The sequence below is a fragment of the Podarcis tiliguerta genome, assembly GCF_965153285.1.
Source record: "Podarcis tiliguerta genome assembly, chromosome: 4".
In the NCBI taxonomy this organism is placed as follows: Eukaryota; Metazoa; Chordata; class Lepidosauria; order Squamata; family Lacertidae; genus Podarcis; species Podarcis tiliguerta.
In genome coordinates this window covers 55,521,180-55,541,966 of record NC_139537.1, presented here as the reverse complement: position 1 = coordinate 55,541,966, position 20,787 = coordinate 55,521,180, and the positions used below count along the sequence as shown (strand labels likewise).

Genomic DNA, 20,787 nt, shown 5'->3' with positions numbered 1-20,787 from the left:
TTTGGGACTACAGCTCCCATCATCCCTGACCACTGGTCCTGTTAGCTAGGGATGATGGGAGTTGTAGTCCCAAAACATCTGGAGGGCCGAATTTACATATGCCTGGTTTAATCCTGTTTTAAAGCCATCTAAATTGTTCACCGTTACTGCCTCCTGCTGTAGCAAATTACACAGTTCAACTTTGCTCTGTGTAAAGAAATACATCCTTTTATCTGTTCTGAATCCTCGAGCATTCAGCTTCTTTGGACAACCACAGATTTTCGTGCTATGAGTTCTCGTGTTTCCAACAAAACAAAAATGTCCCATCTTGGTTTCAGAAATTAAAGAGAATGCTTATCAGTGGAAATGCTTTCTGTGGAGGAACTGTCTCTTCATTCCATAAAACAACACAATCTTTTTTTAAAAAATGATAACAAAGAATTAAATGACAATTACTAATAGCAGACAGAAATCCAGGTTCCCGCTCCTCCAAACATCCACTGAAATAAAAGGGTTGTAACTAGTCACCTAAAACTAGGAGGGGTTGGGGTTGGGAGAAAGAGTGTGTCAGTTTAATTCTTGTTTCCTTATATACACATTGTATTCTTGAAAACCAATAACTGGCTAGAGAAGAACCGAACAAAACCCTGCACTTGCATGTCTATGCATCCTTTGCTACGAGTGTGTTCAACAGGACACAGTGGGACTTACATCTGAATAAGCATGCATGAGTTTCCATAGTTACAAGGCGTGTTCTCCCCACCCCCCAATACACTGTAGACAAAAACAAGTTTTTGGAAGCTCAAATGTCATTTAAAAATAATAAAGCAATAGCTAAAATTGTATGCAATAAAGAATAACTTCTGTCATGCTGCCTTAGTTACGTTACATGCTGTTCCCAACCTTCAGACCATAATTCCAGTCCCTGGTTTAAGCACAAGTTCACAGTTGAGTTTTAAATCTGAATGCAGAGCACTTAGAAGATACAGCAAAATGTTTATTTCTAACTGTTGAAGAGAAATTGCTTTCTTGATTGATGATGTTTCCCCCCTCCCTCTTGAGTTATATGGGAATGATCATGCTCCTCCATTCCCAGAAGGTGTGTATCTTGTGATTATGAGCTAAGAAAGGGTTGAGGGCGTTTCCTACTTGGCTGTGATAACTGGACAAGTTTTCTCATGTTTCTGTAAATCCAACTGGATTATCTGCTGAGTTACTTTGGATAAAAACTTGCATTAGAGCACTGCCACTCACATTTATCTCCCTGTCACTCTGAGCAGCAACACAGGATTAAGTGCTCCAAAGTCTTCTGCAGTTTTCTTATTTGGTTTCCTTACGCTATGTTTATTTAGGTACAACGGTAGTTTTGGTGCCTATTCAAACATTGCATTTCGCATCCATGCAATAGGGGAGCAGAGATCCAGAAGGGAGTTCAGTGTTGCAGCATCTGCCTTGCATGCAGAAGGTTCCAGGTTTAATCCTCGGAATCTGCAGGTAGGGCTGGGAATTCTCCCTGCCTGTAATCCTAGAGAGATGCTACTAACCTGTGAGGACAGTGCAGAGCTAAATAGAGCAATAGTCAGATTCTGTATAAGGCAGCTCCCTATGTACCTTATCAGATCCATCCTCCTGAGACCAGCGCTGTAGTGACCCTGCTGTCAGGAGGGTGACTTTGTGGCTCTGTCTCACCACAGTGGTTTTTATGGCATCCAGGGAAACACGGGACGCGGAATTAATAGGCAACACCCTAATTTGTGCATTATGGCCTGTTTCTCTACTGAAGTTTAGCAATTGGCAAGATGGGTGGGGCAGGTCTCTGTAGTATAAGAAAGCAACTCTATTTGCTTAGGAGATGAAGTTTTCAATTTTGGGTGTCTGTCCTAAAGACCAAACTGAGCACAGTTTGCAAAAGCAGAACGGTGAGAACAGCTGGAGGAAGAGAAGAAGAAAAAACTCTGTAGGAGATTTTGTTTCTGCAATACCTAGAGGTCAGAATACTCATCCCATAGTAATCATTAACCTTTATTTCTAAGGCAGTTGGACAATGAACTTGAGCTTTGTTTATTGCATTTATTATGTGTTCTTTGATTTCAGTTTGTTGGGGTGGATAAACGGGGTTGTTAGCTGTTGCTTTTTGAATATTTGAAACGTCCTGCTAACCTGTGCAGATGGATTATATAGAGCACACTTTTAAATGTTGCTTTTTAGAGCCATTTCAAGAGCAGTTTCAATCTGATGAGCTACATGGCATGAATGTAAAAGGTTTTACTCAAACATGCATGCAAATCAGGATGAAGCTTTTTCTTGCCATAGCCTCAGCCCAGATTTTGCAATGCATTTTGCTGACATTCTGGACACACACGCCCATATCACAACTTGGGGACACAAAATTAAATCAATTGGTAGTAGATTCAGCAGCAAAAAATTATGCTCTTCTCAGAAGACATGAGAGCATTCATGCAGTTAGCAAAAGGAAATGGTAGACCTTAACCCTTTCACGCCCTTGTGGTCCTGATCCCTATAGTCCTAAAGTAAGAAGGGTGGCATTCACTTAAGAATATTCATGAAATCACATAAATGACATATGATGCAGCAATATTTGCATCCAGTTAAATATTTATTGATTAATCTGTATGTAGTGTAAAGGGTTTGTTTTGGGATCGGTCTGGCTTATATTTGAATATTATATTATATTCTCACTAAAAGGAATACATTTCCCTTGATTTTGACTGTGGTATAACAACATGTAGAAAGTTTAATTCCACACACCCACACCCCGGAAATGGACATTATATTCTGTGTATGAAAGCTACCTTAACTAGCTTTGCTTATTGGCTGATGTCTTCAGAAAAATCCATCTTTTTCTATACTTTGTGTTTATGGATTCATTTCCAATTTTGTTTGTGGATTGTAACTGATATGGCTGGTATGGAGACCTCAGATCCATGCCAGGAAACAAATCCATTGTTCCATATATTTATTTGTTTCAGGGAAAGTCCTATCCATTCTGTGGTGCATTTCCTCCAGTGTGGAATCCTATCGTATATCTCGATTTTAACAATTTTTGGAGGACAATGGATGAACTGGGAAAAGAGGTATGCTAGAAACAATGAAGGGATACTATGTATCATTATCTGCAATATTTCTAAAAGCTCATATGGAAAATCATTAGGGCTACATGAAGATAGCATTCAGTAAGAATCCATCAAGAATCAAAGAGAGTTCTTTATACTGTATAATCATTGTGTAGACATTGAAATCTTAAATTATGAAATGTATTGGCCAAATGAGTTGGTGTCATCTGGCATGATTAACAACCAAGTGTGTTTTACTTCAGGAAAATAAATTGTGCCAGAGGCACAGACCTGCCTTTCCGGCACTATCCTAATAATGAAATACAGATAGTGGAAATCTCTCAGCTTTACTGGCTCTGTTGGATGTGACCCAGCCTAGCTTCACTCTATTTTGCCCAGAAGCAGAGTTAGTGATATATATTTTGTCCAAGCCAATTTTTCTTCTTTCCCTCCACCTGAGAGTTTTTTGCAACAGCAGCAAAGAAGGGGAAAATAAAACAGACGTAGTGTTGGGGTGGGCGGAGCCCAGTGCCTTGAGAGGGATGCAAATTGCCCCCTCCTCAGTCATCAGGTGGATCATCTGATGGGCAGAGATGGGGCAATAAAGGTCTCTGTCCAGTTGATCTGCATGGATCAGCTGAGAGAAGACTTTGCACCTGTACATCTGCCTTTAAGTGCTGTCTCTCTCTGTGTGTATGTACAAGATGCATGTGCAGCCCCTGGAGGGTTGGTTATGGTTGAATGGGACCCTCAGGCCAAAAAGGATTGGCCCCCACTGGGTACCTGGGTATAAGTCCTATTGGACTCAGTGGTGCTGAGTAGACATGTATAGGATTGCACTTGAAATCTTAGTGAGTATTAAATGGACATATAGTGAACTTTGACAGCTCTGGAAAATATCTACTAATAGCTGTCCTATCTCCAGCTGTTCTGACTGATTAAAACAATGTTCTACTGGTTCTGAATAGAAGAATTCACCTATTTAATTTTATTCCACATTGAGTGCTCTGCATCTATGAAGCATGAATATATATACACGTGTGTGTGTGTGTGTGTACACATATATGCATGCACACACACACACACACACACACACACACACACACACAGAATTGTATTAGCATGCATTTGGGGCTGTGGAGTGAAACTATTGCCTGAATGCTCTTTCGGTGCATGGATAGAAGTTCAGTTTTAACTGTGATGTATGTAGTCTGGTGAGTAAGAAGAGTGACTTATTTCCCCACATCCCACCTCTGGTCTTCAGATTCCAGCTGATGCTCCCTGGGATGCACCACATGCTGCAGAATGGGACAAAATGACAATGAAAGAATTCATTGACAAACACTGCTGGACCAAGTAGGTGATTTGATTCATTTTGAAAGTTTACTTTAATGTGATACTTGCTTCTTTGCTTGCTGCGTGCCATATTCAGGCTACATACATCAAAGCCTTATTCATGTTGCCTCTCTCCTCTAGTCATAGAATAACCAATCACACATATACAGTATGGCTAGAGAAATACATTTGGGAGCAGAAAGTTAAAAATTGTAGAATATACTTAAAGTGCGGAACATGCTTGACAGATTGACCTTAAGCATCCATCCTGATTTGCTTGTGCAAAGCTTATGCACAGGTTAGACAATACCTAGTCTTTACTGAGCATTCATTCTGATTTCTTTGGTGGGAAGTTATACAACAATGAGTAGTCATTCTGATTTGTTTTCAGGGTGTTCACACTTCTTCCCAATAAACATTGGCCCATCTCACACATTTCAGTGCTTTCCCCATCACTTCCATAAAATCTGTTGTTTTTTTTAAAGTGCATTCATTGCATCAATGAATAATAAACATGAATACTGGAAGATGTATAGAAAACACGTTCCTGATTCTGAAGGTGAAAGGAGGGGCTTTGGAATATGGTATTATAGTACCCATTACCATTCCCCACAGTTTAAGAGGTAGTTCCACTTGTTTCCCCACATCTCAATGTATGCAGGCATTGAGAGACAGGAATAGGGAGAACGTTGGTGGACTTCAAGGGAAGACTCCTCACAATGAGGCGTATCTGCACTGCGTGTGGTGGGGCAAAGCCACCCTCCTGCCATTGACGTCATTGCTGCTTATCTTGGCAGGGCCATGGTGAGGTTGGGACTACATAGTTGCACTGGCAGAGTTGCTGGATTTGTGACAGTGCTGCTGCTGCATGCTCCCGGCCTCACCCCAGCCCAACCCTGTCCAGACAAGGAGCCATGATGCCCCAGCCATGCCATGCCCCACCACACACACCAGTACTGAGGGTTCAAAAGAGATGCTGAAAACCTTTTCAATTACATAAATGATGAGCTTAATGAGGCTTCTTTGGAGGGCAGAGGCAAACATCACCACTAAATGTGAAATATAAAGGTAAAGGGTAAAGGAACCCCTTACCATTAGGTCCAGTCATGACCGCCTCTGGGGTTGCGGCGCTCATCTCGGTTTATTGGCCGAGGGAACCGGCATACAGCTTCCAGGTCATGTGGCCAGCATGACTAAGCCGCTTCTGGCAAACCAGAGCAACGCACGGAAATGCCGTTTACCTTCCCGCCGGAGCGGTACCTGTTTATCTACTTGCACTTTGATGTGCTTTTGAACTGCTAGGTTGGCAGGAGCAGGGACTGAGTGACGGGAGCTCACCCCATCACGGGGATTTGAACCACCGACCTTCTGATCGGCAAGTCCTAGGCTCTGTGGTTTAACCCACAGCGCCACCCGTGTCCTTAATGTGAAATATAGTTTTCCCCAAAGCAAATATTAATCATTGACTGCAACCATTGAATAAATAAGGCTACAGTACGTTGAATCCATAGAATTTGTACATTCATATTGCTTTTGTAGACTAACAGCCTAGTTGGGAGCTACCTCAGATCATCAGCTGGCCAATTCTGGTCTAGACCAATATTAACATGCTATCTGCAGTTCTAAGGTCTTTGCAATTAACAGAGATTTTGGACAATTTATTTTTAGTGGAAGTGATAACATCTAGGAACGTAATAAAGGCAATAAATTCTGAACAAATCAATAGCAGTACAAAATTAATGAACAAAGGAGGAGCTGTCACTCATTAAAATGATCTTTCCTCATCAGATTAAGAAAACACTTCACTCTCTTCCATTATTATTTATTAGATTTATTACCTACCCTTCACCATAAGGTCCCAGGGCAGGTTATAATGGCAGAAACAATAGAGTTTAAAACAAAAGAAAACCAACAATCAATAATAATATTTTTAAATCCTTACATTAATTCACAATTTTCAGGTAGGCCAAAATAATACTATTCAGTTATCAAAGCCCTGAATAAATAAGTGCATCTTCAATGCGTGATAAAAGCCAAATAATGATGCTGCTGGAGGCACACCTCTGTTTCGTTGGAATTCCACAGTTTATGGGCTACTCTTATCTCACATTGCCACCCCTCAAGCTTCCGAGGGTGACAGAACTACCAAGAAGGCCAATTAAAGAGAATCTTTGCTTGGTCTCCTAATAATAATATATAAAAAAATTGTAGAGAAAAGTACTGTTGATAATATCAAATTAATATCAATAGCTCTCAATCTTTGTTGTTTCTACCTCTTCATTGTATAAAGAATCACTAGGGATTTTGCTACACTCTTTGTTGATATCAACGTCACTTCGGAGTCACACATGGTCTCTGCTCTCTGGTTCCTGTGGTATGTGAAGCTGTGTGGAGGAACAACCAGGATATTTTCTGTAACCAATGGAGGGCAGGTATGTGAAATCATACATGGATTCTTCCTTGTGAGAAGAATGTGCTGTTGCATCTTCTCTAACTGATGGAGAAAGAGCATTTGACAAGAACTCAATGTGCCGAAATAAACAAACAGAAGACCATGCTATTTTGAACATTTAGACTCTTGTTGAAATTAGATTAATATTATTTCCTCTCCCACATTCACACACCCCATACTATGGAGGCTTTACTGTGCTATTCTGATAATGATCCAGTTTAGTTTCTATGGTTACTAGCCAGTTACTGTGTTCTTAAGAATTCTGTATCTCATCACCATCACCTCCTGCCCAGAGTCTCTAGTTTAATAAACATGCACCCAAAGTACAGTACTACTTATTGCCTGACCTAATCACAAGGGTCTATGGGAAGGTCCCTCAATTAGAGCAGAATTTATAAAATAGTTTGTTTAATTTCTGAGAACATGAAAGTAATAAAGAGACAATATTTCAAGGAAAACTTTGTCGGGAGCACTGCTGTCCCCAATAAAAGCAATATTTCATAAGTTGGAAGCTTTATGCTTTCCCTGTTCTTGTATTAATTGTGAATTCTTCTGACCTAGAAATGATAGCAAAATACTATCTATGACTACCTCTTTCATAATTATACTAAATGTATTAGAGATACCATATCCCATAGAAGAAAACTAATGCGCTGTTGTCCAGATATGGTTCTGGTTCAGGGCTGACACCAGTAGTCAACCAGGTCAAGCACATGTTGAAGATGTTTGCTGATTTTAATTACTTGGGAAATCCAGCTTTCAATGTCTTTTTCTCTCAAGCTTAACTAAAGATGGACTACACCATTTAAAAAAATAAAATAACAACATTGTTATCTTATTTCTCTGATGGTGCTGGTGTTCCCAGGAGAGGAAGTTTGTCGGGGGTTCTGGACAGATAACAGAGAAGATAATGGCACTACTCAAAGGCACTGTGAAACTGGAGAGGCCTGTAATCCACATTGATCAATCAGGTGATAGTGTCATTGTGGAGACACTGAACCATGAGACATATAAGGTAATCCAATAAGAATAAAACATAGTATGCATTTAATAGGGGGCATGTCCGCTATAGCTTTTAAGCCAATGTAATCAGCCCCACCCTTGTGTGTTACTCTGCTTTTCTCAGTACTGAGAAAATCTTTGAAATCTATTTTATTGATCTATTTATGAGAGCTTCATCAGCCTCTGACATTTTCCTGTCCTCACTGTCACTTGCTTCCTTCCTTTTATATTAATGTCACTGGACTGCCACTACAGTGCTCACAGCTTTTATCCAGTACAAATGTAAATGTCAGAATGATTGAAGTACTGAGCGAACATCTCTCAAAAGTGTGTAACATTTCCTCGTACAGATCTGTATGAAAAGCTTATGCCACGATAAATGTTACTCTTTCAACATTTAACAAAGCAGCGTTAGCCTTTAACTGCCATGGTTGCTCTTCTGGGATATGCGTCTTATGTTTTCCTGTTTACATTTTACAGAGCAAGTACGTGATTAGTGCCATCCCACCAGCCTTAACCACAAAGATCCATTTCAAGCCAGAACTACCAACAAAAAGAAACCAGTTAATCCAGCGTATTCCCATGGGCTTCGTTATCAAATGCATGATGTACTACAAAGAAGCCTTTTGGAAGAAGTCAGGTATGTGTGCTTTAAGAATTGATTCATTTATATCCCACTTTCTGCTTACTAAAACAGAGTAGACTTTGGCCTTTCAAATTTGAGTAGCACACTGTGCAAGGTGAAAATCTTGTGCCCCCCCCCACCTCTCACCTTCCATTTTGCTCAATTCACTATGTCATACTTGTAGTGCCATGTGGTGCCCCCTAGGCTATCCATCTAGTGTAGCAGAACCACTTAAAGAGTCGCGGACTCGCTTTACTGGCTGAGGGAGCCGACGTTTGTCTGCAGACAGCTTCCAGGTCATGATGCCAGCATGACTAAGCCGCTTCTGGTGAACCAGAGCAGTTCACGTAAACGCCATTTACCTTCGTGCCAGAGTGGTACCTATTTATCTACTTGCACTTGACATGCTTTCAAACTGCTAGGTGGGCAGGAGCTGGGTCCGAGCAACGGGAGCTCACCCCATCATGGGGATTCGAATCACCGACCTTCCGATCGGCAAGCCCTAGACTGGTTTAGACCACAGCACCACCCAGTTATGCTGCCCTAAATCTGCCTCTGGTAGAGCTCAAGAAAGCTAACAACATTCAAAGTAAAACTGTAATAAGGGTGGAGTTAACAAGCATCTAAGTTTCGTCTGATGGGTACACAAGTTGTGTAATCCTGTCAATATGTACAATCACTAGTGTTGATGCACTTTCCCTTTCTAACCCATATTAATCACAACATAGATATGCAGTGTATTATCTCAGTAACTGTGTTTAATATAATTATCATTGTATATGACAATGGGAGACAGGGAGGCATATCAAAGAGTTTTTGAATATTGCAATGAGCAAAAAATGATTATTGTAAAGAATTTAAGATTAGAAAGTGCATTCCTTGGAAGTTTGAACAGGAAGATTTATGCAGCACAAGAGTTCTAAATGTGCAATGGCTAACAGGATTCTTAATGTTAAAATAAATGTACATTTGTGCCTGGAAATAGTACTCCACACTGAGTATTTCTGGTGGCCATTCTATTTTTCCTTTCAGATTTTTGTGGCTGTGCAATGATTTTGGATGAAGAGGCTCCAATTTCAATCACCTTAGATGATACTAAACCTGATGACTCTGTACCTGCTATTATGGGGTAATGAAGCCTGCATTTATATATTAGATGCAAAAAATATTGACAGAAAGACTTGTGCAAGACCAGCTGGTGTGAAGTTATGGAATGTATGCTAGGTAACATTCGAGAACCCTATAGAAAAATGTATTTATGCCTTGCTATTAGTTCCATCATGCATGTCCTGAACTCTGTCCTTCATTTCACACACATGCAAACATTATCTTTTAGCACTTGTTGCTGTGCCCACAAATCCCCACATACCACAAGGGAATCTACATGCCATTGCAGGAATCCAGCACTGTATTGAAGTTACCAATTTCTGAAGTATAAGACTAGTTGCATGTAGCTCTTACATATTGCTGTTGGGTTTTTCTAAACATTTTGGTCGCATGTATCTTTTCCCCCCAATTGGTACCTTTGTGTATGCAATATTGACATGTACTTTCCTCCCTGTTTAGCTTTATCCTTACAAGAAGGGCATTTAGACTAGCAGATCTTAGCAAAGAGGAGAGGTAAGAATAAGCAACTGTTTGTATTCTCTAACAATAACTAATTCTTTATCATTGTATATGGGCACATTTTTAAGATGCAGAAGTCAGATTTTTAAGATACATACAATCAAACCTAACTTCATGGTTGTTATGAGATAGTAGCTTGGACAAGGTCACCTAACAAGCTAAGCAGCAACTAAATAGCATGCTCCGACTCTCTGGAAGAGGCGAAAGTCTGCCATCTTTGTGTATGAACTTCAGTTTAGTACAAAAAATGTAGTCTTTTGAGTAAATACACTCACTGGAAGATTTGAGCTGTTCAGTGGTTTTGATAGTTGTTTGAAATCTTATTTTGCTATCCTATTAGTTTCAAAAACCTGATGATTATGGATTTGGGCCCTTTCATATTTTGTCTGTTCCTTTTGCTTCTTCATGTAGGAAGAGAAAAATCTGTGAACTCTATGCAAAAGTCTTTGGATCAGAAGAAGCTTTACATGTAAGGAAGAAGAGCATCTAAAATTGGTGGAGTATTAATTATTACAACTTATGGTTTAGCTATATGAACATTTGAGGTCTGTGTTCATATTATTATTTGTTTCTTAGGTGAAAAGGTAATAGATGACAACTATTTTATCCCTTGCCATCTGAATGAAATCCTTAAATGTAAATATCAGGTGATATCCAGTCATGTTCAGAGCAGACCCCTCAGAATCAATAAGAGAAAAATGCAGAATTGCATGCCACAAATTAGGAGATACAGGTGTGTTAAGTAAATTAGCACAATCATTACAGGTGGAATAGGGTATGTGATAACAATCTTTTGAAGACCTTTTATATTATATTAGAATGCAAGACAAAATAAGGTACTGGAAAACTCCCCTTTTTGTAAAAGCAATCTTTTCTTTTTATTTGGAAATATATATTTTACAGCATGTAATTGATTAATGTAGTGTTCTTTTGTTTATTTTTCCTTGTAAAGCAAAATACAAATCTAACTTGAAAGCAGTGCTTCTGTTATAGGGAAATGTAATTTATCATATGACAGCAATCTTGTTAATGGTTTTGATTAATGCTTATGTGCCTATCTTGCCTCAAATGGGTGATTAGCAAAAGAAGCTTGATGGTCTTTAATTATTTAGAATCTCAGAGGCAGAAAGAGGCAGGTATCTTTGAGGAATGTTGTTTGGGGATCTTCTGCAGGAAGAACCATGTAGTGATAGTCAACTACCTTTTAATCAGAGTTGCTCCATTGATATTTACGTAAGAACAAAGCTAAATTAAGTTTATTAATTTCAATAGGACTACCTATGAGCAAAACTTAGTTGGTAAAACTTACTTTTACTTTGGATCTATGTGGAAGCAACCATAATCTCAATGGCAATCATACCAATCTCTATACATCTAAAGATGATCAGAGCTTGTTTGCCTATCTTACAGACTATCCAAAGGCAACCCTGAGAGGTGGAATTATGCTTTCTTAAAACATGTTAACCGTTACTCTTAGAACATTGTTTCAGAAGGCAACTGCCATATTCTTTTGTACTGTTGAAACACTTTACGAAGCATTGCCTAATCCCTTGTATCCCATCATTGAAATCTTCAGAGGAGTCACTATTAACGACTGTCCATGGCTTGGATGAAAACAGCTCATATCCACCAAGAGCTGTGCATTCAGCATTGTGGTTCCAATCTTATGAAATTCCCTTTCAGCTGAGGTCAGGCAGGCCCCCCTCCCCCGTTGAACTTCCAATACCTGTTGAATACCTTTTTTTTGTTTTGTTCCAAAAGACATTTTAACTGAAGTCTGGTTTTATAGTTGTAGCACATTTTTATATTTTCTGTACTGTATTCCTTGTACACATCTTAGAGATGATTATAGTTAAGCAGTATATAAATCATTTAATCATTTATTTAAATCATTTAAATAAATAAAAATAAGCCAAATCAATAAAGTTTAGGAAAAAGTAGATTCTGTTCAATACTGATAGGAACAAATTAATGCAGACTTTTCCCATTTGCATGAAGACTCTCACTTTTTCCTGGAGGGGAGGGGAATTGCAGGGGGGTTCACTTCTACCAAGGACCGCACCTGTGGGGTTGAGGAGCATAACAATAACCTATGAGCCAGTGTGGTGTAGTGGTTAAGAGCAGTGGACTCGTAATCTGGTGAACCGGGTTCGCGTCCCCTCTCCTCCACATGCAGCTGCTGGGTGACCTTGGGCCAGTCACACTTCTTTGAAGTCTCTCAGCCCCACTCACCTCACAGAGTGTTTGTTGTGGGGGAGGAAGGGAAAGGAGAATGTTAGCCGCTTTGAGACTCCTTAGGGTAGTGATAAAGCGGGATATCAAATCCAAACTCCTCCTCCTCCTCCTATGAGTCCATACCATGGGACTGCAACATGTGAAAACAATGCAAGTTCTGGAAATTAAAGTTCTGCTCCATTATTACCATTTCTTCATAGACATACTGCAAGAGTAGTCATTTCTCTTACCTACCAATCCTCAAAGCACTCGGCTCTTCGGAGATATGAACCAGGCTTTGTGTTGGAGAAATGCTTGAAAAATCACAGCCTGGTTCATAGCCGGTAACAGTGAAACCCAGCTTAGTCCAAAGTATTGAGTCAGCCCTGTGAAGTAGCATAACCTCCTTCTCTGATTTATATGAATTGTATTCCGTTTGTAAATTAACACACCTCCCTGTAATCCAGTAATGGAAACCTGGAAAAATATCCAGCATTTACAATGTAAATTCTGCCATGAATCAATGCCTTAAAAAACGAACAAAAAACCTTTGTTTGATTTATTCCTGCAGCCAGTGCATTATGAAGAAAAGAACTGGGGTGCCGAACAATATTCTGGTGGCTGCTATTCAGCCTATTTGCCACCAGGCATTATGTGCCAATACGGAAGGTACAACTAGTTAATAATATACTCTTGTTCTGTTGTTGCTAGCAGAAATTTGTTGAACTATAAAACCTTCTAGATATGAAGCCTGCTACACTTAGGCATACTAATACACTATCCTAGTGAGAAAAATGCCAGAAAACTAAAGCTATTGCCAGCAGGCAAAATAATAATATGCTGTAAAGCACTCTGTAAAAGCATAATAATCTATTTTAAGGTTGTAGATAACATGCTCCTGATTTAGGCATCATTGAGGAGAAACAATTCAATTACAGTCATGGGGCTTAACTACAGATTACTAGCAAATATGTGGCTTGGGACCTCTGAAGGAGAAGACAGTTGCGGGGGGCAGGGGGGCAGTTTGGAGATTCCCACCCCCGAAATTTCCAGTTCCCTTTGTCTGATTCCTATTAATAGATGTTGGATATATTTAAACCTCTGGAACTGGGGATTACTAGTGCTGAGGCAAAATGGGAAGGCTGCATTTCATACAGCATTTTTGTTTCTTGCAGAACACATCGCCCACTCATTCCTTTTTTACTGTGTTAGGTTAGATGGTATGTCACCATTGGCTAGGCAACTGGACCCAATGTTCTCTCCTTCGGCTCCAGTCACAATTAGCAGAATATTTGGGCTAGAATGTGGACAGAGATTCACATCTGAATGTTCAACCAAGTCCACATCCTGCAACGATTAGTACTGCATAATTAGACGTGATAATTGGAGGCAGGGCAGAGTCTTGCTGCACAATACAAATTGACAATGATGCTGTCAACAGAACAGTCAAGGGTGGCACAGTTGGGAAGCAGAGATGCTTTCCCTTTCCACCTGAAACAATAGCCAATTAGGGTAATGGCGTAATCATGAATGGGAGAGGGGAAAATGAACAGTGAAGAGGAAGGTTCTGTCAGTTTTCCAAACATTTGCACCTTCCCTGAAACAACTTTCACAGTGTTACTGGCCACCCCAATCTCTGCCAAGCAGTGTATGAGATTTCAAAGAGGGTCTTGGCACTCAACCAGGGTCTGTGTTCCTTTGGAGAAAATGAGACACAGTGGAGTCGGCAATGTCTTTGAAATCTGATTTATTTACACATGTTTACACATATTTATACCAGATCTGTAACAATAGCAAAAGTTGAACATCATGAATATTTGATGCTATACTGCCTGCTGCTGTTCAGTAGCCTAAAGCTCTTTGCTCTCAGTGCCTACCAAGTGGGACTTATGTGTTGCAATGTTTGTTTTACAGGGTCATTCGTCAGCCAGTAGGTAGGGTCTACTTTGCTGGCACAGAGACAGCTACTCAGTGGAGTGGCTACATGGAAGGTGCAGTGCAAGCTGGAGAGCGAGCTGCCAGAGAGGTAAAGAGAGCCAGAACGCACTGGGCATCTTCATTAAAGACCTAAGTGATATAGCTGTACCAATGAGATTTTGGGTCTTCTTGGTATTCAAATCTCAATGTCACTGTGCTATAGAGAGAATTCTCAGCAAATCAGAAGGACCAAAGAAGGACAATAGAAACTAACATTCTTTTATAACAATCAGTTGCTAATGAATCCCTGCTATTGTTGTTTAATGTATCCTTGAAATGCCTGAATCAAAGTTTTTATGTACAATAGGATTTTTTCAAACAGAATGCTAATTAAGCCAGAATAAACTTGAATGGCGTGGAGCAGCTGCTTTAATTTAAACAATAGCTCTTAGTAGTCAAATGTGCACCATTCAGCTATCAAGTAAACCACTTCAGATGACTCAAACAATAAAGGTATTAGGTGTGTGTCAGTTAACTTCCTTGTGACATCCGAACCTCTTTTGTAAACATGGTGCGGTATTTTCTGTGTAGGCTAGATATTGAGGACTTGGATCTATGAATCTTCCTGGTTTGCAGTATTTGTGGGAAGTAAACATGGAACCAATTCGTATCTCACCTCATTGTCCTACTGAATTATGAGTTGCCCTTGTGGTGTGTTTATTTTTCCATATGGTCTGGTTTTGCACCACCAACATACTGGTAATGTTTGAAATTCGGATCATTTGGGATGGTCAGACAATGTGGTGCTTACCACATCAGTGGTGTACCTTCTGGGAAGCCAAGAGAGTTAGCATGGAAGTTAAGTGTATGATCTGTCTCTGATCTTAGATCTGATCTTGCAATGTGGGATTCTAGTATGTGGAAACAGTGTCTGAACACCATGTGCAATGCAGGAAATGGCCCTCAGTTGTCTTTATCTCATTTCTGCCTTCATGACTTGCATGCTGATGAAAAGAATTACTGTTAGTGGGATATCATTTTCTGTCTTCCAGATACTGTGCAGTATGGGAAGGATTTCAAAAAATGAAATTTGGGCGACAGAACCAGAATCAAAGGCAAGTATGATTTCTCATGCTCTTTTTGTACGGCTGAACGCAACATTTCATTGTCTGGCTTATATGACTGCATCACTATAATTTATTGCCATATTATTATGAGGATACCTGATAGAAAAATAGCCATTAACTTAAAATGGAAATCTTGGCCTAGTTTCTAGTGTGCATAGTGTATTTCATCAACAGAAGCCCAAACAGCCCTGCAGTCTCCCACTAGAAAATTGCACATAAATAGTTTCTAGTTAGTTAAGTACAGTGGGAAAATTTATTCCCGTGCTTTGCAAGTCTCTCGTTCTGCTCCTCAAACTGACCATCTCTATCCCATAGTACCTGTCTCCGTCTCCTTCTAGTTCCTGATAGCCTTGTTGTCTCACTCATTTGCTGAGATACCAGATAGGGGTTCTTCTAGCTTTCATCTAGCAAGAGTTATTTTCTGGGACCTTGTTTAACTGCATTGTACAGTTGCTTTCTTTGTTGTTGAAATTGCTCTAAAAATGACTGCACATTCTACTTAGGATGTCCCGGCTTTCCCAATCACTACCACGTTTTTGGAGAGGAACTTGCCATCTGTCCCAGGCCTCTTGGGGTTCCTTGGATGTTCTGCTTTCCTCACCTCGCTGGCTGCGGCTGGACTTCTTGCCTATAAAAAGGGACTTATCTTCCGAGAATGTTTCTGAAGAAAATGTTTCAATTTCGCCCTTCATGCTGGGTATTGTATTTTTATCGTGGGAACTGTATTTTTATCTGTGGCTTTATAAGTGGCCTTGAGTGGGTGAGTTTTACCCATAAAGGTTGCCTATAAATATTTTCAATGAACAAATGTTGTTCTTGGGAAGAAGTATCAACACATCAAAAAGAGTTTTAGTGTCCATTTAAAAATCAAGTAGTAGTGAAGCAAAGCTTCTATTTTCTTGTTCAAGCCCCACGTTGGGCAAAAGGATCCTGCATAGCTGGGGGGTGGACTAGATGACTCACATGGTCCCTTCCAACTCCAGAATTCTATGATTCCTCACTTACTTTTATTGATTAAAGTCAGTGGCCTTTTATCCCTTATGCCTTTTGAGAACAAGCCAGAACAGATACTTTGCACATTTCACAATGCTTTTGGGAAAATTCCGCTTGTCTTAATTTTTTTTTAAATCTCACAGTGAACAAATCAATGTTAAAGGCTTACTCTAGTGGCTCATTAAGCTAGATGTTTATGCTGTCAAGTGCCTGTTGTACTTAGTCTACTGCCATTTAAAATGACAAAACTGTAATTTTGTAAATTTTGCAACTGTAAATGTAGTTTCAGCTATTATAAGATATGAGGTTCAGCATGGATTTGACTAAAGAGAAATAACTACCATTAAGTGCAAAAGCAAGGTAATAAAGTTAGCAAGAGAGATGATTTAGGATTCCCAAGGCTCTATAAATAAAAGTGAGGTTACGATACGAGATGTGTGTAATTATTTTACATGTATTACTTTACAGAAAAAGGTATAGAATCCCTCACTATCTTCTGAACACATAAGAAGTTGCTTTGCCATTTTTGAAACAAGAGTAACTTACAAACCCCTTAATTAAAAATAGAAACTAGGGAAGTAAAGTCACACTTGTGTAGAAAGCTAGACAAAATGTTTCCCTTCTGACACAAACAAATAAAAATAAATCGGCTAAATGAAAATGGGTTGTATTCTGCTAAGCATCCTTATTCCTCATAACTCTGTGGGATAGTTTAAGTTGACAGACAGTGAGTGGAATTAAACTAAGTTTCTCAGAGTAGACCCATTGAAATTGATGGGCATGACTGAGTTAGATCCATTACTTTCAGCTGGTCTGTTCTGAGTGAAACTTAGTTGACTATCCCCCAGAAACTGACTCATGGTCATCTAGTGAGCATGGTGGCTGGACAGGCATTTGAACCCTGTCCTCCTCAGCCTTACACAGTACTCTACGGGTAATCAGTGGCTACTAGCCACAATGGCTATACTCCGCCTCCACCATGATTCTTCTGAATACCAGTTGTTGAAAATCACAGGAAGGGAGGAAGGAACACATATCTTGTGTTCAGGTCCTGTTTGTGGGTTTTCCGCAGGCATCTGATTAGCCGCTGTGAAAATATATTCTGGACTACATGGGCCACTGCCCTGATCCAGCAGCTTTTTCTTATGTTGTTAATGTCCAATGATAATGTGACCAATGGTTCCCAGAAAAGACAATTTACTTCAGGTAATGTTATACAGGTATGTAGATAACTGACAATTTGGTGATAAGGGTATCCAAGTCTGTTGGTGCTCCTCTCATCATTAACTACCTTTGTAAAATGGTAGATACGATTTGTGCCTCTTATCTGTGTAATTTAGTGAAATGTGCCTTTGAACATTCCTTGAATTGCCATTAAAGTATCCATTTAAAACACTCCAGATCATTCAAGCTGTGTCATTTTTATGTCTATTGAAGGGCAATTTGTCTGCTGCAAATTACACCCTCCCTGCAAATGCACATATGCACAGCTTTTAGGAAACATTTCAGAGCTCTGTAAAGGAGGACGTTGTGACAGCTCTAGATGCTAATGACCTTGGCGCAGGGAGAGGGAGGCATTTGGACAGAAGGACGAAGCTCTCACAAGTGCAGCAATGGGTGCACACAGAATTTTGCTATGTTTGTGGCTCTCTGAATTGAAGCAAGCATGATATGTGCACAACTCTGGGGGAGTTGGGTGCTCAGATTCTTTCTTGGGGGTGGGTGTTTGAGGAGGGACAGCCAGATGGCAATGTGGCACTCAGGAATGCCCCAGCTCTCTCTGAACTCAGCAGGAGCCAGGGCATTCCTCAAAACAATGCTGCTTACCTGGCTTCTCCAGCAAGGGCAGGGAAGATGAACATCTATGACGCATGCTGGAGAGCCTCCCTCTCGACAGTGGAAGTGGTGGGGTGGGTGGAGGACTGCCTCTTGCACTTCTGCCTGAGGTGGGTGCTTCACCTCGACTCATGGGTAGGCTGCCTCCGGCTCCAAGACGCATTGGAGAAAAGACATGACTTTGTATCCCCAACATTAGTATCCATTTAGAAATCTCTCTCTTTGGTGCAGAAAGAAGTACCTCAGGTTGAAGTTCCTGTTGTGTGTTATGGATCCAATGCAGAATGGCCTTTTGCATTGTGCAGCCCACTTCTTCTGCAAGTGGATCAGCCTTGCTGGTTTGGGGCATTTAGGGGGAACCTTTTATTGGCTTGCGAAGTGGTTGTATTGTTCTGCAGCTGCTATCTTCAATCACTTAACATTGCCTTGTGCTGTGTTCCAAAACTTCACACAGAGAAAAGCACTTCTCATGACTGTGGGAGCTGCAAATGGGATTTCGACTAAAAGACTTTCATTAAAATTGGCAGTGTCCTGCTGCTTGCTGACATGATGCTCCTGCTGGAAGCAACATCTTTCTTTTGCTGCGGAATAAATTTATACATCCAATTTCTTTCTACTTTTTGATGTTTCTGACAACCAGCTCAAACTTAACAGAAGTAAACTTAAATCTTTCTGTAAAGTATATACAGTGAAGAACATGCTGAGCTTTAGCTGCAAGGACAAAACCATTCTTCTCAGAACACTGGGCTGAATCCAAGTACTGTTGCCATAGAACTGCTGTGTGTGAATAAGTGCCCTGAGTCAGAGAAGATGTGACACTATGGATCTGTTGTTTGAAAAGCCAGCAGTATGAGCTGGAACATCTCAATTTCATATTGTTTATCTCTGCGAATAGGGATATAAATACGCAAGGATTTCTTTCATTAATTCTGTTGACTGGTTCTGTTTTTGCTGAAACCAGGCTATGAACAGGTATAAACATTACAATTCCAAGGCCGTTGTGTAGCATATTGGTTACTAGATATATAATTGGTTGCAGACCATTGTGTTGCATAGTAAATGTTGGCTTCAAAAATACTCTACAGTGACATTGCAGGGCTCCTCACACTCATCAGGATATCAAAGAACTAGAAAAGTTGCAAAAATATTGGCAACCATCAGCAGTAGACAGCATGGTTGGCGGGGGGGGGGATGATGCTCATCTGACCTCTGGTTCGTCACATCCCTGCCTTTTAGGGGGAAGGGAGAGGCAGTGGCAAGTTCAGCATGATGCAAACACACTGCCTGGAACACTGCAATGGTCTGCACCATGCTGACCTTGCTGCCACCTCTCCACCCCATTATGTAGCTGTGATGCAACCAACCGGAGGCCAAATGACTGGCATCACCCCACCATGGCATCCTCTACAAGCATCTAAAAGAATCAGGCAGATGTAGCATCTTCTCTAAGAGGAAAAGCTATGATACTCAGGGATCTTTCATTTAGAAAAAGGCAACTTTGTGAACTAAACATGCATGAATTGGGGGAATTATAGTTTTGCAGGAAGGGACTTGCCTCAGCAACAGGCGAGGGAAGGGTCAAATATTCTCACCCGCTGCCACCCACCTCTTCTCCACTTTGCATTGCAAGAGCAAGCTGTCAAGCTTTTTCAAAACTCGTTGTTACCCAATAGCAGTACAGACTGGGGTGGGGTGAGAACTGTCGTCCAAAGGGATTGGAAAGCCACCAAGAAGGCTTGTTTCAGACTCTCATAGAGACCAATACTAAGACTCTGATGCAGGTTTGGCCTATTTGTTTTGTGTATTTACAGACGGGCTGGTGGCATCTGTTCATAGTTCATGTTCCCAGAGTCAGCTTCTTGATAGGCATGGCTGAGTGTTTACTCTGTCAACACTGTGAAAAGGGGTAGGCAAATCAGTCTGTTCATGCCCGTTCATGCCTCTTTCACATTTGTTGATGCATAAATCTGTCTTGTCCCTTTTCTACAGTCAACTGTGTTTTAAATCCACCCTTTTAAACATTTTAAACACATATTTTTGCACATACACGTTGTTGCCGGAAAAATCCGAGGGCTCCCTTGGACAAAAAGTAAAGACACCAACCAGAGTAAATTGGAGCAAATCAGCAGCCTGTAGGCTTGGCCTTTATTGTACTGTTGCAGCAGGGTGTTCCCCTCACTCGCAGGAGAGAGGAAAGACCCAGAACAATGGTGTGCAAGACCTTATAAAAACTTTTGAAATTCCCCTCCTCTAGGTCAAGCCCACCCCCAGAAACATCATGCATACATTACAGAAAGGAGGGGTTGAGGGAGGAGTTGTGGTGGTAACCTGAGTGTCCTGTCACCTGGCTGGTTCCTCCTTTCTCCCCTCCCCATGAGTACTTTCCAGGTGACAAAGGGGAGATTGCAGTTTCCTGCCCCCTGAGGGGAAATCCAATCACTGTTCTTTTGTTATAGTCCGTGTTGAATCCACTCCTGTATGCAGTCTGTAGTGTGGTGGATGGGTTTCTGTCTAGGACCATCAGGGTTGGCATAGCAACTGGGCAGGGCTCCTGTGGATGTGCTGGAATGTTCAAGGGATTATGGCTGGCCTGTATCAAACCTTCCC

The 20,787-nt window shown here is 40.7% G+C and overlaps 1 protein-coding gene across 1 annotated transcript in view; it reads left to right on the top strand.

Moving 5' to 3' along the window:
• LOC310676060 (amine oxidase [flavin-containing] A-like) overlaps positions 1-17,739 on the top strand; it is a 29,788-nt gene extending 12,049 nt beyond the window's left edge. Inside the window, exons 5-16 of the mRNA XM_083437393.1 lie at positions 2,970-3,074; positions 4,318-4,409; positions 6,679-6,820; positions 7,706-7,855; positions 8,323-8,482; positions 9,500-9,596; positions 10,034-10,087; positions 10,505-10,562; positions 12,879-12,976; positions 14,222-14,333; positions 15,277-15,339; positions 15,855-17,739. Coding sequence (XP_083293519.1) covers positions 2,970-3,074; positions 4,318-4,409; positions 6,679-6,820; positions 7,706-7,855; positions 8,323-8,482; positions 9,500-9,596; positions 10,034-10,087; positions 10,505-10,562; positions 12,879-12,976; positions 14,222-14,333; positions 15,277-15,339; positions 15,855-16,016 — 1,293 coding nt within the window. The 3' untranslated portion in view covers positions 16,017-17,739. The remainder of the gene's footprint in view (positions 1-2,969; positions 3,075-4,317; positions 4,410-6,678; positions 6,821-7,705; positions 7,856-8,322; positions 8,483-9,499; positions 9,597-10,033; positions 10,088-10,504; positions 10,563-12,878; positions 12,977-14,221; positions 14,334-15,276; positions 15,340-15,854) is intronic.
• The last annotated feature ends 3,048 nt before the right edge of the window (positions 17,740-20,787 follow it).